The 16,589-nt window shown below is 34.5% G+C and overlaps 1 protein-coding gene and 1 non-coding gene across 3 annotated transcripts; one reads left to right on the plus strand and one right to left on the minus strand.

The window, feature by feature from the left end:
• Positions 1-2,763: 2,763 nt before the first annotated feature.
• LOC104731192 (UDP-galactose/UDP-glucose transporter 2) lies at positions 2,764-5,537 on the plus strand. Of its 2 annotated transcripts, XM_019234145.2 has the most exons (8): positions 2,785-3,058; positions 3,124-3,304; positions 3,686-3,714; positions 3,810-4,011; positions 4,099-4,341; positions 4,433-4,534; positions 4,966-5,073; positions 5,173-5,537. In XM_019234145.2, the coding sequence occupies exons 2-8, from the start codon at positions 3,182-3,184 to the stop codon at positions 5,401-5,403; spliced, it is 1,038 nt and encodes a 345-aa protein (XP_019089690.1). In that variant the 5' UTR covers positions 2,785-3,058; positions 3,124-3,181; the 3' UTR covers positions 5,404-5,537. The 2 variants fall into 2 exon arrangements, with proteins under 2 accessions (XP_010448790.1, XP_019089690.1); XM_010450488.3 differs by having other exon boundaries at positions 2,764-3,304.
• A 243-nt stretch (positions 5,538-5,780) lies between these two features.
• LOC104731191 (uncharacterized) lies at positions 5,781-11,588 on the minus strand. Its single transcript, XR_015574532.1, has 16 exons — positions 11,283-11,588; positions 10,198-10,613; positions 9,887-10,112; positions 9,541-9,789; positions 9,339-9,454; positions 9,148-9,246; positions 8,934-9,021; positions 8,585-8,814; positions 8,308-8,492; positions 8,002-8,201; positions 7,435-7,767; positions 7,225-7,326; positions 6,651-6,948; positions 6,375-6,523; positions 6,004-6,288; positions 5,781-5,919 (listed from the first exon to the last, which is right to left on the minus strand). It is a non-coding gene; the product is annotated as an uncharacterized LOC104731191 (transcript).
• Between the last annotated feature and the right edge of the window lie 5,001 nt (positions 11,589-16,589).

Genomic DNA, 16,589 nt, shown 5'->3' on the forward strand with positions numbered 1-16,589 from the left:
GATGTGGTTCATTTTGTGACAGATTGTCAAGGGATTTGAACTGTCATAGATGAGTTAAAAGACTGGCCAGCGTTTGCTTCGGAATTAGATTTTTTACAGTCTTGATTGTCTATGTTTTCTATTCAATGTATACCTAAACTGAACAATGTCCGTATCGACCGTCTTGCAAAAACGGCTCGAGCACAAGGATCTTTCTTTTCCTATGTAAGTCCGCAAGTTCCGGAATGGTCAGCTCACGAGGCTATCCTATTTGAACCGGCTTCATAAGATATGGTGTTTTTAAGGTAAAACAAATATTTATGTTGATGATCAAGAAAAAATTACAAAAAATATCTAAAAAACAATGTAAACTAAATCCCGTGCTACGGAGTGACTACTAGTTAGGAATAAATAATAATGTATATTTCGACTGTTCACCCTACACGACTACACCTCCACCTAATTATGCTATAACATGTAACTCTTTTTTTGTTTTGTTTTATAAAAGGGCTTAACATTTACTTGGTTGACTAAATATCGCCATTAGTTTGTCTTTAATCATCTATAATTTAGTTCCTAATTGCTCACCTAATTTTCTTCAATATCCAATTTCACTAGTGTCCAATAACGACACTAGTTATTGGACACTAGCTACGGAGTGACTACTAGTTAGGAATAAATAAGAATGTATATTTTTGACTGTTTTTTTTTTTTTTGTTAAAAGGTATTCAATTTATATAAATAAGTGCCCAATGGGCTATTTTCGGATTTAGGCCCATCACAATCCTCTAAAGGCCTAAACCGAAATACAACAAACCAAAACAAACCACAGAATACAAAACCGACTCGGTTTCCCTTTACCGGTTTCAGGAAACCCTAATTCCCCAAAAGAAGAACTCTGTTGGGGCCGCCGCCCATGGATTGCGGATACACACCGGATCAGGACCTCCGGTGTGCCTGGACGCCGTGAGTCGAACGGAGATGGTGATCCAGGATCCGTTGCCATCCCGCCACTGTAGAGTCGTGGAGAGGAGGAAGAAGATAACCGATCTTACCTTCGTCGAGGAGAGCCAGGCTCAGTCGTGAGAGAGAAATAGCGGTAGGGAGTAGATCCACAAATATTCAATGGTGGCTTAGCTCCGCCTTGCGCAGACGACCTCTCCCATCGAACAACGGCGCATCGAAACCTCCAGAATCTCCAGTCCGCAGATCTAACCACCATCCTCAATCGTTCCTCGCCGTGGATCTCCTTCTTCTGATCTGCGTCGCTACACCGGCGATGGAGCTCTCACCGACAGCGCCACGCAGAAACTTCTCCCCACCACTTCTCCCTTGATTTTGATCTGAGAGATTTGTCTGGCTGATGCATCGGTTTACGGATGAAGCACCATGAGCCACGGGTCCTCTTCGTCGCCGGAATCGACGGAGAACCCAACCGACGGCGCTTGAGGTTGTGGTCAGAAGAGAAGGAGTTTTGAGAGAGAAATCGTCGCGAGTGAGGACCACGCGCACGATTTCTCTCAAATACGGTTATTTTTCGACTGTTCACCCTACACGACTACACCTCCACCTAATTATGCTATAACATGTAACTCTTTCTTTGTTTTGTTTTATAAAAGGGCTTAACATTTACTTGGTTGACTAAATATCGCCATTAGTTTGTCTTTAATCGTCTATAATTTAGTGCCTAATTGCTCACCTAATTTTGTTCAATATCCAATTTCACTAGTGTCCAATAACGACAAAACAGCTACTCCGTCGGTATGCATGAGATGTATTGCTCTCGATATGTATATAGAAGATGACAACCAAAAAATAGAAGAACAAAGACCGAAACGTGTCCAAAAATATATGATGAAGATGTTATTCTGACATAACCAGGAGCTACTACTACTATGACGCATTTAACGATCACTACCGAAATTGTAAGAGACAGGCTGTAATGGCGTCTATTGAGACGATGACTCGATTCACTTAAACGAGAAAGTTGACTCACAACCCATTCTTGATTACCATTATTAATTTCGTTTTCATTCTCTCGAAGTTGTAACTTTCCTTTAGTCAACTAAAAGAAATATGAAAATGAACCCTCAAGTGTATGTTATTTTTTTTTTAATAACGCCTATATTATTCTAATGTATAAAGTGTAAACATAGTCATTGACACATATTATTTATTTTATTTGAAGATTTTATGATATCATGATTCTAGACTTCTTAGTAATTAAGGTTTTCTGTAAAATAAAGTGTCACACTATTAAATCGTAAATAAAAACATTTTAATTTGTTTACTAAGATAGATATATGATATGGTTTATAGACAAAATCTAGATATTTTTTATATACTCATAGCATTTATCATTCTTGTATTTATTAGTATATATATACTAAGAAACACAAAATAAATGTTACAAATCTGTTTTTCAATCATATACACAGATAAAACAAAAAACTGTCATACAAAACACAATTATTTATTATTATTATTATTTTATATATAACCGGTGGTAAATGTGATATGATCTTCTTCTTCCTTTTTGTCTGCCAAAAATGTGATATACATATGATCTTAATTAGCAAACATGAGATTATGCAATAAAAAGCTCCAAGAAAAAAAAAAAAAAAAAAAAAAAAAAGAGGTGCCACGTTGGGTAATGTAAATTTTGTCATCATGTGTAGACAACCAAAGTTTTTCAGACCTCAAGTAAAAATAAAAATAACTTTAGGGACTTATTTGCAAATTTTGACTTTTACCGGTAAAAAGAAAAAAAAAAAAAAAAAAGAAGAAAGGAAAAGAAGAACCCTTAATGAAAAAAAACGTGTCATCGAAGTGGCAAAATCACGCGACGAGTCTCGGACTCGCCTCTTCTCTTCATTCTTCTTCTTCATGCGTTTTCTCCTTCCTTCTTAAAAGCTCTCTTCTTCTTCTTCTTCCTCTCTTACCACTTACATTTATTCTTCTCCTTCTCTCTCTTCTTGAAAGTAATTGGACAGAGACCTCGAGACTCGAGAGAGAAAGAGTGAATTAGAGAAGAGTTTGATTTACTGCGATCACCACCCTCTTTTTTGGTTACATCGAGGTGGTGATAATTATATACCGTTATGAATGAGTGACTTCAATTCCTAAGATTTTAATTTTTTCTAGGTTTTCTTCTTTTCATTGATCTCTCTCCGCCTCCTCTTATTACGAAAGAGAAAAAAAAATGAAGGAGGAACAGTCAAGATCTCTGTTTGGAATCTCTTTGTCTGATCGACCAACTTGGCAACAGTTTCTCATTTGTACTTCTGGTTTCTTTTTTGGTTACCTCGTCAACGGAGTTTGCGAGGTTCGTTTTCTTCTATTCTCTTCTTCTTTTTTTCAGTTCCAATTTTGATTTCCGACAGAACACAATCGATGTGTTTTGTTCGTTCTTGTGATAAATTCACGTACCCTGCTTCTGATTCTTGTAAAGTTTTGATTTTTTTTTGTTTTTGCATGCTAAGTGTTTGATGTTTGGTTTCTGAGAAAAAACAATAAAACAGAGGAAGAAGTAAAAATTGCATGACGAACTAAACTCTCTCCAAACACACACACACACATAAACATTATAGTCAAAAAGATTTGTGACATCACAAAAAATGTTGTGATCTTGATTCTTGAAGAGTGTATATTGGATCTACAGTTTGTCATATATGATCATTGACTTTTTCTTTGATTTTTTTTGCAGGAATATGTTTATAATCGCCTTCAGTTTAGGTAAATTAAAATAATCAACTTTGATTCCTTCTGTTTTTTTTTTTAGATTTTAAGCAAAAAGTAACAAATGGGATTTGATGTGTTCTGTCTTGTAGCTTTGGTTGGTATTTCACGTTTATACAAGGATTTGTCTACTTGTTCCTCATCTACCTTCAAGGCTTTACCACTAAGCATATCGTTAATCCCATGAGAACTTATGTCAAACTCTCTGCTGTTCTCATGGGTTCTCATGGATTAACCAAAGGATCTTTGGCCTATCTCAATTATCCTGCTCAAATCATGTTCAAATCCACCAAGGTGATCTACAATCCACAATTCTCAATGTATTTTTAATGTATAGGCTTAAGTGTTTAAGAGAATGATCGAAATGGCTGATGTTTATAGGTATTGCCGGTGATGATAATGGGTGCGTTTATACCCGGTCTGCGAAGAAAATACCCTGTCCATGAGTACATTTCAGCTTTCTTGCTAGTTCTTGGTTTGATCCTATTCACATTAGCCGATGCTCAAATGTCGCCTAACTTTAGCATGATTGGGATTATGATGATAACCGGTGCATTGATCATGGATGCTTTCTTGGGGAATTTACAAGAAGCTATCTTCACAATGAATCCTGAGACAACTCAGGCAAGGAACTTGAGTTCTTTTCGGTTTTTGTACTTTACCATTCTGTTTTGTTTCGTGTCTGAGATTCTTCTTGTAATGTGTTTGTGTGCAGATGGAGATGCTTTTCTGCTCAACTGTTGTTGGATTACCGTTCTTGTTCGTTCCCATGGTCTTAACTGGAGAGGTTTTCCGTGCGTGGACTGCGTGTGCACAAGTAAGTAACCAACTTTTGTTTTCTTTTTCTTTTTTTTTCTGGTTTGAGTTTTGGTCAACCTTTAACCAAACCAAGTTAACGCGTTTCAGTTCTTGGTTTATACACTTGGTCATCTGAAATGAAAGTGACAAAAGTGAAACCTTGTATTGGCTTTAGAAAGTACTTGGTTTAGGTTGACTCGGTATGGTCTGTTATATAAAACGTCAACACTTGTAGGATTCTTGGCACCGGGGAAATAAAATCATTGACCGAAGACGTGCCTGAATCTGCCAAACTTTTTAAAAGCCAAATTGTCATATTATAAAAATGAAATTAAATTCATTGATTCTATGACTAAAGCACCAACGTGGACTAGTTTAATCAAACCATTTAATGATTCGGTAGTTGACAATATTTTAAAAAATCAATTGTTACTTTTGTGTAATTTGCAGCATCCGTATGTGTACGGAGTGCTTGTATTTGAAGCCATGGCCACATTCATCGGTCAAGTCTCTGTTCTGTCCCTCATTGCCCTCTTTGGAGCCGCCACTACAGCCTTGGTAAAATATCTATTCTTATCTGCAAACGTTCATTTGTGTTTTTAACTGACTCAGCGTTCTAAATTCACATTTTGGTTATTAAAAAAATGTTGTGTGTAGATAACAACGGCGAGGAAAGGTGTTACGTTGTTGCTGTCGTATTTGATATTCACGAAACCGTTAACTGAACAACACGGGTCAGGCTTGCTGTTGATTGCAATGGGGATTGTATTGAAAATGGTTCCAATGGATAGTAAAGCTCCGACCAAGATTCCAGCTAGACCAGCGGTTAGGAGCGCTGGAGGGGACGGTGATAGAGAGGACGATGAAGAGAGGAAGTCATTGGTTTGAGAATGTGCCATGTATTATTTATATATACACACTATATTTTTATTTTCACAACTTCAAAGGGTTTATAGAATAATAATGTTGGGATGAAGGGAAAACAAAAGGGAGAAAAAGCAAATAGAGTTAAAGTTGTTTCAGAGACTTGTTATTAGATTCTAAAGCAAAATTACAAAAGAATGAGATGTTAAATTGTAAACTATGGTATGATTTATATGTCGTCACTTTCAAAAGCAACCATTATTCATCTCAAAAAGCCTATTCATAAAGCTGGAAACGCTACAGACTACATTCTAAAAGGTAAAGGATCAGTGATGAACCTGATTCTATCTTAAGACCCTTTCATTTTTTTTTCTCTGATCTACTTATAACAAAACGATCAACAATCTTTACGGTGTTGACGGGATCCTGCTGCAATGTTGTTGCACACCATTTGCTTGGAAACATTCTGTGATGACTCATCTTCACAGTCGGTTTCGGCTCTGCATCCCAGTCCTTGTCCAGCTTCCATTCCTTTGGCACCTAGACTCATTCATCGCATACATTTCTCTAGTTAATTCCATAATCACAAACTTTTTCTTTTGTAAATTCAGGTTCTTTTCTTACCTTGTCTACTCCGAGAGTGAAGACTTCAAGGTCTCCGTCAGGCTTGATGTGCAAACGAGTGAATGATTTGTAATTGGCGATCCGAAGTGAAGAGAATGCTTCATCAAAGTGTATGTGAAGCCAGTTGATGGATATATATAAGTAACTTCCAAAAACCAAAGATACAACAGGAGTTGAGAAGACCCAAAAGTAGAGGAAGACAGAAGCATAGTAGATTGCTGCTCCGCTTCGAGAAAGCGACTCCATTCCATCTCGACATATGTTAGTCCGTGTAACCGCCATTACCTAATGTTAAATACATTAACTTCGGCTGCAAAATAGATATCTGTTTTACCTATAACGAAGAAGACTAAGTTGACAAATTATGTTACCTCGGGAATATCAAATGCCGACATAAGATACTTGATGCAGGCGGGATAAAATCCGAACGTCCACTGTTCAATACGGTCTCGAAGGCCAGTTGGGTCTGGAAAGTGTTCGTTTTCTACTGATTTGTACCACTGATACAATGTATGATACCCTGTGTAGCCAAGAGTTCTAAAATCTCAAAATCCATTAAGGTAGGATATATATATTTTTTAATCCATTAGTGTCAACGAAATTGTAATGGGGAAAGTGAAAGAACATCATATGAAAAGGAAACTGACCGGAGGTCGCAAGAAGCTTATGCTGAATACAGATTTCTATGCCAAGTTCCAACAGCAACATTAGAATCAAAGCAGCTGTCAGGTGTGCAGCAACATGAAGGATTCCAATCACCAGTCGTCTCCTCCGAGATATTTTTGAGGGAACAAACATTATTGCAGTTATCAGCAACATAAGAACACCAGTGAAAGACACATATGACTGTTCTGCTACGTACACAAAGGAGCTCCAAACTGTGCCAAAGAAACTCCCCAGGTGGCCAGAAAACGAATCACCACGTAAGATATGGCCTAGCTTACACTGAAACCAACGAGGAAATAAAGATCATATTGTGAGTGCAAGTAAATAAAAGATGGTTCACTTCACACAGCACAGGAAAAAAAAGACTGCAGATATGCAAAGGCTTGTCTAGGTTTCACCATTCAGTAATGGATGCTAATAATTTGTACCGATTTAATAGACAAATCTTAATGACTAATTCAGGTTGCATTGCTGACAGAAGAAATAAATGGAAAAACAAGAAACAGTACATAAGAAAGAGGAGTTCGAGGAAGCCAAAGCTCTGTAAAACTGCACCTGAGGGAACAAGGAAAAGACCAAGAGAAAGTATATGATGCCACCAATGAAATCGAATTGCCAGTTTTTTTTCCTGAACTTTAAAATATTTCCTAAAGCAATCTGCAAAGAACATCAAAGAACATAAAATATCTGAATGTGAAGAAAAAGAGGAAAAGTCAGTGATTGTGGACTATAAGCAATCAGAAGAAAAAAAAGAAAAATGTTTACCCTGCTTGAATCTTGAAACGAAGGATAAGCAGATTTACTTTCATAAGAAGCACCATAAAACTTTGAAAAGTTGCTAAACACATGGGTGGGATGCAAAAAAGCCCCTCCACAACCATTAACGAGGAGATGTTGAACATGAGCAGAAGCATCTGATTGAGTACATGAATGACGCATATAATGATGCAAATCTCCTGCCATTCTAAGTTTACATCTGCCTTTCAAAAAGTCACATATCAGGTGTCTCATGTTCTTTCCAGTATCATCGTTCCAATACCAATCAAGAAGCCAATTCGGCTCATGTGTGATAATGATCACTGCATCATTCTCCCCAACCTAAATGAAAAGATAATAAACATTCAAAGGAACAAACTACAAATTTACTAGTATCAAACAGAAGACACCTACTCTAATAGCCCAACCCATTGTCATTTCATAAACCAAAGAAACACCCAACCCATTGTCATGAACAAAAGAACAGAAGAGCTCGAGTAAATAAGAAATAGTATATTTTGTACAGCATCTACAGAGTCTATTTAGCAGGAGAAATAAAGAGGATGCTGAAACTACCTTCTCCTTCACCAATTCAGAGAAGAAATTGAACTGGTACACGTCAATATCACCATGAAGCGCCAGATCCAAACCAAACACCCACCATCCTTTAGGTAGTTGCAGGGCAAAATAGCTTTTCTTTTGAGGCATAAACCAGCCACCCAACCAACTTTTATGGCATACATACCTCATGAAAGTATTAAGTCCATCGAACCAGTCTAAAAATATATATACGAGCATTACAATTAGAAGCAATACCAACAAACACCAATTATGTGAAACATGTTACTAGAGAGAGATATAAAGTTGAGAGCTGAAACTCACCATGGTTTCCAGGGATAAGAAAACATTGGGGACCATCATAATGCTTCAGATCAGACACCCCATCAGGTAATTCAGGCTTGTCAACAGATATTGAGTCCGCTTTATACCAATGGGGAGGTTGGAGTGCATACTCAAAAGGACAAAATAGACGTTTTTCATATGTAAACGCTGATGGATTGGGGTATCTGCAATATATCAGAGAAAGATATTGATTCTGTACATTCAGACCTGACAAAAAACAGAGAACATGGAAATCACAGGTATACAAAAATCTTACGCAAGATCTCCCCCAATAAGCAGTACGTTACCCCTTTGCAGAGATATCAAATCATTATCTAGCGGGACTTTGAGAAAAGGCTGAGCTAGGAGTTTCGCAACAGAATATGATGAATTTCCACCATCACCAGTATCAGCCATGAAGTCAAACCAGAAGTCATCCTTATCAGATAAATGGTCATATAAAAGTTCCTTGCTCTTGTTTCCATCACAATCATTGGTCATTGCAGCCTAAAAATTTAAGAATGGGGTAGGTTACAAAAAATGCAATATAATAAGAAAACCAAAACGGGGGAAGATAAAATGATCTGAAGTTGAAGAGGCAACAAATATCACTAAAAATAGTATACCTGCATCATTCGCATGTCAAAGCGGCCAAGAAAGACAGTCACTGATACGAGGAGGTCAAACACAGTTTTAAACAAATCAGCTGATGTTCTGAAATAGATAGTCAGAAAGATCAGACCATGCTCAAGTATCCTACTTGTAATGTATATTCTTCGAAAAAACATTGGTAGATGTTAAAATATATAGAAGGGAAAAGATCAGTTGGCATAGACGTACCCTGAATACCAAGGAACCATATCTAAGAAATTAGGTTTCATCTGTTGCCTCTTCAACTTCTCATAATTTTCCACTGACAGAGGATGTGCCAGAGCCCACCTAACGTTACAATGAAAATGTTATCCTGTATGTGTTGAACATTTTAGTTACAATATTCGTTTAACAAAAACTATGCCCAAGCTGCCACTTACCCTGTTGATCTCTCCACTACATAATTAGCAATGTAAAGGCCAATAAACGTTGCCCACAGTGAGTATATAGGAGAAATTTCATCAGATGAATCAGGACAAGACCCATTGCATGCCAACTGCAGATAAAAAGGTAGGATTACAACAGAAAGTGGCCAAATAAGCACGAATACAACAAATTAGAATTATATATCAGAAGCCAGACCTCCCCATAAATGACCCATTTAGACAATAGTGGATAGTCACGAGCAGATCCAACAGGAGCAAACCATGATGAGCAGACTTGGTCTCTCAGCTCATCAATGTGAGTGAATTTCGCAAGCCAAGTACTGTTGCCATCTTCTCCTTTCCAAAATGAAAAACGGCTAGAATGCTTTCTTTCAAGGGGTGTTTGCCTCAGAAAAGCACGATTACCACAATGGCTGTAGAAAATACAGCACGCCATGCTAAGAACCTGCACAAGATAAAGGACATTAAAATTTGATTAATAACTAAAATAATGCTTATAAGCAAGTGTCATTGATCTACAAGATTGGGGATAGGGTACGTACAGCACAACTTTGAAGAATGGTTAAGATCTCTGGGCGCCTTCCAGCCACACGAGAAACAAGACCAATATACCAAAGCCCAAGAAAAATAATATGGAAGACAAGAAGGAAGACTATGGATGATATATAAATTGTTAGAAACAAGGACAGATTCATCCTCAAATCCAGACCCATTGACTGAAAACTTGGGAGATGGTACAAAGCTGCAACTAAAATCCACGCAATGTACCTACAGAACAAAACAAACAAAGAAAAAGTGTTAGATAATTTTTTAATATACACATTGTGGAAGACAGAATAAAGGATCCACTTACCACCGACTGAAGGTTGAGTAGCTTGGTCGAATAGTTTTTTTGATGAATGGAGATGAAAAGAAATAGAAAAATCCAAGCAAGCAGGCATACATGGACCACCACTTGAAATTATTGTCTAACTTTTCTACGAGACCGTGCATGTTCTCCGACGAAATAAAGAATAGGCAACCCAAAATCACAGCAATCATAGCATGACGTGAATGCTCATGAGGATAAGGGTAAGTATGGGTAAGGATCGTTCTGACCCTCTCCATCTTGAGGTTATGTAGAAAACGAGCAGAATGCTTATCAGATCCCATTGCTTGAGGTTCCCGTAGTCCTTAAAACTTATTGACGAGTCCAAATCTTGACAGAGCTAAGAATGGTTAGCAGAAGAATAACTTCAGCATCCCGATTTCAAATCCAGCATACAGAACCTTCAAAGCAAGAAAGGAATACATTCAGCACACAGTCTGGTCTACTAGTGGAACTGAATTCATGAACCATTGAATTGCACATACTATAAGAAAATAACGTCTATCTTGTTGTTCGAAGTCCTGATGACAAAACAATCGCATGAAACTCCCCTTGTAATTACATAAGGAAAGCCAAGTTTGTTTATACATGATATTGTATAGTTTGATTCTGAACTTGATAACGTTGACAGCTGTTAGCGTTCCTCACACAGTCAGATAATTCACATATGAACAGATGCCTCAAGCTATTGTTTCAAAGTTATGATTTTTTCTAATCTCCATCTCTCCAATGATCTACCGATGTAGACAAAAAAAAGTTCAATCTTTCTCAAAAACAATCAACCACAATACAAACATGAATGCTACTGATTTCTTAAAAAAATTCCTAAAATGCTAAAAAAATCTAATTTCTACCTAAAAACTATGTCAACAGTCAAAATCATACTCGTTTATATACTTATGGCAATCAAACAATACTTACGTTGTTTTTTTTATAATTATCATCCTCATTGATTCAATCACTTAATTATCCTAAATTAATAAACATTAAACAAAGTAATGTTAAACAAATACGTCTGAGAATATGAGAGAAACTATTCAAAAGCTTCAACTGTGTTTTAAAAATCGAACCTTGGAATCAAGCGAATGCTATCGAATTCTCCGATCGATTCAGTGGAATTGGTAATGATCGTCTCCCGAATTGACTCGTAACCCTAGAAGAAAATACATTTTCTTAAGATTGTTGGATTCGGAAAATGGTATTGATTGATTGATTCTATGGTGGGTGGGTGAGTCAAAGCGGATGGTGAATCCACGAGATTTGTGGTTTTGAAAAGAGAAGCACCATTTTTTACGGAGAGGGATGAAGAAGAAGATGAGAGCATAGATGATTTCCATCTTTTTTTATTTTTTTTTTTTCTTATTCTGCTAAGAGAGAGGGAATCTCCTGATTCCAGAATCTTTTTATTCTTGAGCTCATTTGTTTTTTTTTTTTTTTTTAATATTAAATTTTCAAATTTTTTTCTTTTTTTTTTTGGGCAAAGATATCATTGATTTACTATGTTCAAAAAAAATTAATTTTCGTTTAATTTTTTTAACTTGTAAAATTTTATTTAATTTTTACGTGTAAAAAATTCATTTTTGAGATTTTTAAAATTGCCTAAACTGGATTTTGGGAACATTTTTTTTTTTTTTTTTTTTTTGTCTTAGCCACTCTCTCTAATCATATATACTTCTCAGATTTCTTACTCTCTTGTACCAGTGCTTTTAATTGCGCATAAACTTCTAAAGCATACTTGTTTAATTATTTATGAAACTAATATACTTTCTTAATTACATAAAATGGAAATTCCGGTCAAGACTCATATATACTTCATCTCCGAGATATGTCATATTAGTTGTTATATACTAGTTGTTACAACCTACGATTGTTTTATGTTTGTTTTCTTTCTCTACCTACACTTATTAGTTTATTATGCTTTGTTATCATCATCTATCGTAGTAAATATTACTAATACTTGGTAAAAGCACTACTGCATCAGCTTCTTCATATATATGTACCTTGAGAATTCGTGTTTTTTTTAGTAGAAGAATTAGGCTATCAGCTATACATTCGATCTGATGTTTGAAAACAAAGTATTATCAGCACAGTTTGTTGAGTTGTATATCATATGTCAGATTCTCTTTTGGTTCTTATTAATTAGCGTTCTCATTACCCTTTTCGTTTAGTTGGTCAATACGTTATTTGATCTAGTGACTAGTAGTTAAAGTATGGTCATATATAGGACATAGATCGTCGAAAGCAAATGGCTTCGGGTTAAAATTTTTTAGTTTGATTAATTGGATAAACAGAAATCGAATATCCGTGTTTCTAGAGTGATACTTTTTGAGTTTATTTATAAAATTAATTGTGTGTACTCTACTCGTGATGATAGAGGTTCGTATTTCTAGACTAATATTTTAATTTATCTTACTCATTAGTCAGATTAGCTTGTTCACGTGATGATATTATATGGCACATGATATTATATACTACTACTAAAACTAGTATTTTGTTGTCTCATACTAGTTTAGAAAGAAGAGAAGAGATCCCTCAACTTAACTTTATATAATCGAGGACCCACTCAATCTTTCAGCAAACATGAATTATTTCATTTATGTACTGACTGACATGCATGAAGTAAGTAAAGTACTAGGTGGTAAGTGGTAACTCTAAATAATATGATGACTTGATTGTTTATTTAATTTATACTTACTTTATAGTTGTACTGGTATCTTATCCGTTTCCGAATTCACATCCAGTATATGTGTGAATTATTGAGAAAATGTAAATTAATTCAACCACACACACATGTATGTCTTTTGGGCTGTGCACATATATCAATGCCACCAACTACATGTCTTTAATTTCTCGATATTTTTAGTTTTGTACTATTTTATATGGACAACAAATTTTTGCATTTTTTTTTTGCTTTCAAATTGTGCTTGCTGTCTGTGTGCCGATCACATACAAAGTCTTTGACACTTCTTGCAGGCACATGGGAACTTGGTTTTTGGGGTCATCCTTATTTATCAACCCATGCGGTACTGGTTAGGAATTTATTACGTTAATATTTTGGATGTAGATAGAGAGAAGATACAATTGTCGTTATGTGATTTGTGATATATACAATAGATTTTGAAAATGAAAAAATCAAATAAAAGATTAATTACAATAGTTACCCTAGATTTGGCCTCAAGACCATCAACCATAACGAAAAATAAATTACGACATATTTTTGTTTGGAAATCTGTAAGTGCTACACATTAGTATATCATGTTACGTGTTTGTATTAATTATTAATACACAACATGTCATTTAACGTCTTTCAAGAAGCTCAAATCCAACCTAAATCCATGCATGTTTCCAACAAAACATTTTGACCTTTATCATAATTTACGTATCGTAGAGATTGTTTTTGGAAATATTTATACTATTAATCAACGTTTCTGATAGTGGTTATTGAAAATTGCGTACATAATTAACATGTGCTATATTAAACACAGGTAAGATATAATCGAGCAATCGTGGCATGGACCACATTTCCATTCACCCAGGTGCATACAAGAACTACCACATGAATTCTAATGACATATAATACTAACGTTTTAAGAGATGGCTAAGGATGACGACATGGACGACCAAGAACACACATGGACCGACCATGGTCATGAATATAATGGATGTCTTCATTAGAAGGGATTAGAAAGGTATACAATAATGCTTGAAAAGATGGAATGGACCAAAAGCAAAAAGAACAAACTTTTTAGAGAATGAAAATTAATATTGGTTTTATTAAGAACTTAAGAAAAACACAAATCATATGACGCATAACCACTTCATCTAGTCAAATCTGAAATCTGAACTAGGTTAGATATTCACTATTTACTAGGTTTAAACCCGCGGTACACCGCAGGACTATGTTTTTATAAATAAAAATTTATGTTATATTTGTTTGTTATTTTTGGTAGTATTTCATATATCTTATAAAATTTATACAGTTTTAATTTTGGATGAATTTTATTTTCTAGTTTAATATAGTTTTATATTGTGTTTGGGTTGAAATATATATGTGTTTAACATTTATAATTTAAGTTTTACTGTTTTAGTTTTTCAAATAAATTTATTAGATGTAAGAAAATTTAAGTTTATGTTAATGTCAATCCAAAACCGTCCCGCTATATAACCCGTCTCATTTTATTATAAAATTTTATATGTGGTATATGGTACAATTAAACACTTTTGACTTAAAATGAATTAAACATAAATTGTTCAAAGAGGTTTTAAAATATTTTTGTAGTATTATATAAAGTTATAATATATAAATGTTACTTACTATAGTTATAAAGGAATCAACAACCAATTCAAATCTACGATTATTTAAAATTAAGAATTATAAATATTACAAAACAAAAAAATATAATCAATCAGAATTAAAAAAAGTAACATAAGTATAACAAAAACAACCGGAAAACCAAATGTTTCTCTGTGTTTGTATTCATCATATTGTTCACATATTATATATATATATATATATATATATATATATATTACAAACAATACCATTTTAAAAACTATTAAAGCTTCACATGTACATGAAAGAAATAAAAAGAATCAAAACTGAGAAAAATAAAACTGATCTCCGAGTGAATCATAGTTTTATTGAAAAACTTTTTAATTATAATAGAAGGTGAACTCTATATTGCTAAATAATAATATAGACTCTCACGACAGCCAAATAATCATATGAACTTTCCACACCATTAAATATTCACTAGAATTAGTTGGTCCCAAAAAAAAAAAAAAGTCAGTAGAAATAAATAAATATTATATAAAACCAATTTCTTCTTTATACATATATATCGACCCAACTTTTTCAATTAAGTAATAATGTGATCTTGAATCATATCATATTTGACCATTATGCATGGTGGCACACCTCTCAATTGTTTCAAAGATGCTCTTAATTGTTTAGTAACACATGTTTAGTAGTCCCACAAATGTATAAAAGTCAAGAATACGTCTACGTCTAACCCCATGAACCTCATGCCAAAAGCAATGATCAATACAATAAAAGAATAAGGAGTTTCTCTCATGTGTTGCTTTTTAGTTAAAGGAGGAATTAACACATCAGTTAAATTGTATAACCAAACAAATTATAACAATTAATACATCTCATCTTTAATTTGCCAACATGTCAATAATCACAATTCCAAGAAAATTAAAACCCAACAAAAAACAGCGACAAATGATCGATTAGATTTTAGCTGGTTCTATGTCTCTTCCAATAACATATATTTTCATGAACAAATCCTTTATTTTGTATTGTTTATGACTTTGAAATTTAGAATTATATATTAAGCGGAACATTGATTTCGACGGAATAGTTCCTAGCGTATTGAGCTTCGATTGAGAGTGTATCCTGCTTTTTTAAGAGAAAACAAGTGTGGCTGGGTTGTCTTTACTTCAATCCATTACTTCAATCTGATGCTTGTCCTCCATATAATAAAATATGAATTTATTATGTGTATTAAGGTTTGTAACGTGAATTCTTCTTATATAAAAACATAATCATGAGATTTGACTACCTTTTGTTTGTTTTTTATATTTATATATTTTTTGCGTGTTTTGTAGTTCCAACTCTGCTTTTTGATCGTATTTATACATTATTTTCCATGAACTGGCTGGACGACCTGCTTCTTGGTCGTTTGGTGACGAGAATGTAAGCAAAGTAAACTTAATGATGTATATTAAAATGGTAGAGAGAAGTGTCACTCGTGTTATACCATTCCCTGTTCTGTTTAGTGCTTTCAAATGGATTAGGATTAACAATATTAGCTTTGCTTAATGTGTCGTTTGATACTCTTAATTATTGATTTTGTGTTTAAATACTATTTTCTTTGGCCAAATTAAAAATGTTTTTTTCTGAATTATATTTAGTTGATGACTCGAATAGATTCGTTAGATTATTTACTTTACAATAGTTTGGTAGAGCAAACATGGCAGAATCTCACACATGAATTAATTCTTCAAGATTTCAGTGTCCTTCCTATCCTTATTGATTCATATTTGCAAGTTTACTGCAATTCATTTTTTGGTATGTCCTTCAAGTCACAACTCACTACGGTAAGATCAGACAGTTCAAAATCGAATTTCTTCTCTCATGAAACCAGAATAACCGTTCATGGAGGATGGGTTAAGTCTCTGGTTCAACTCACGTCCTTAGGAAGTTGTACTGTGTTTTCTTCTTGCTTAGGTCTTCTGTACTTATTTTTGTTTTCATTAGTTTGTCAAATTAGAGTAAAAAACAAGGATATCGTAGATGTAAAAAAGGTTTTCCCCTAATATATTTTATATTCTAACAAAAGAAAAGCAAAGTAAATTGCACTATATTATAA

The sequence above is a fragment of the Camelina sativa genome, chromosome 12, assembly GCF_030686135.1.
Source record: "Camelina sativa cultivar CO46 ecotype springtype chromosome 12, ASM3068613v1".
Lineage (NCBI taxonomy): Eukaryota > Viridiplantae > Streptophyta > Magnoliopsida > Brassicales > Brassicaceae > Camelina > Camelina sativa.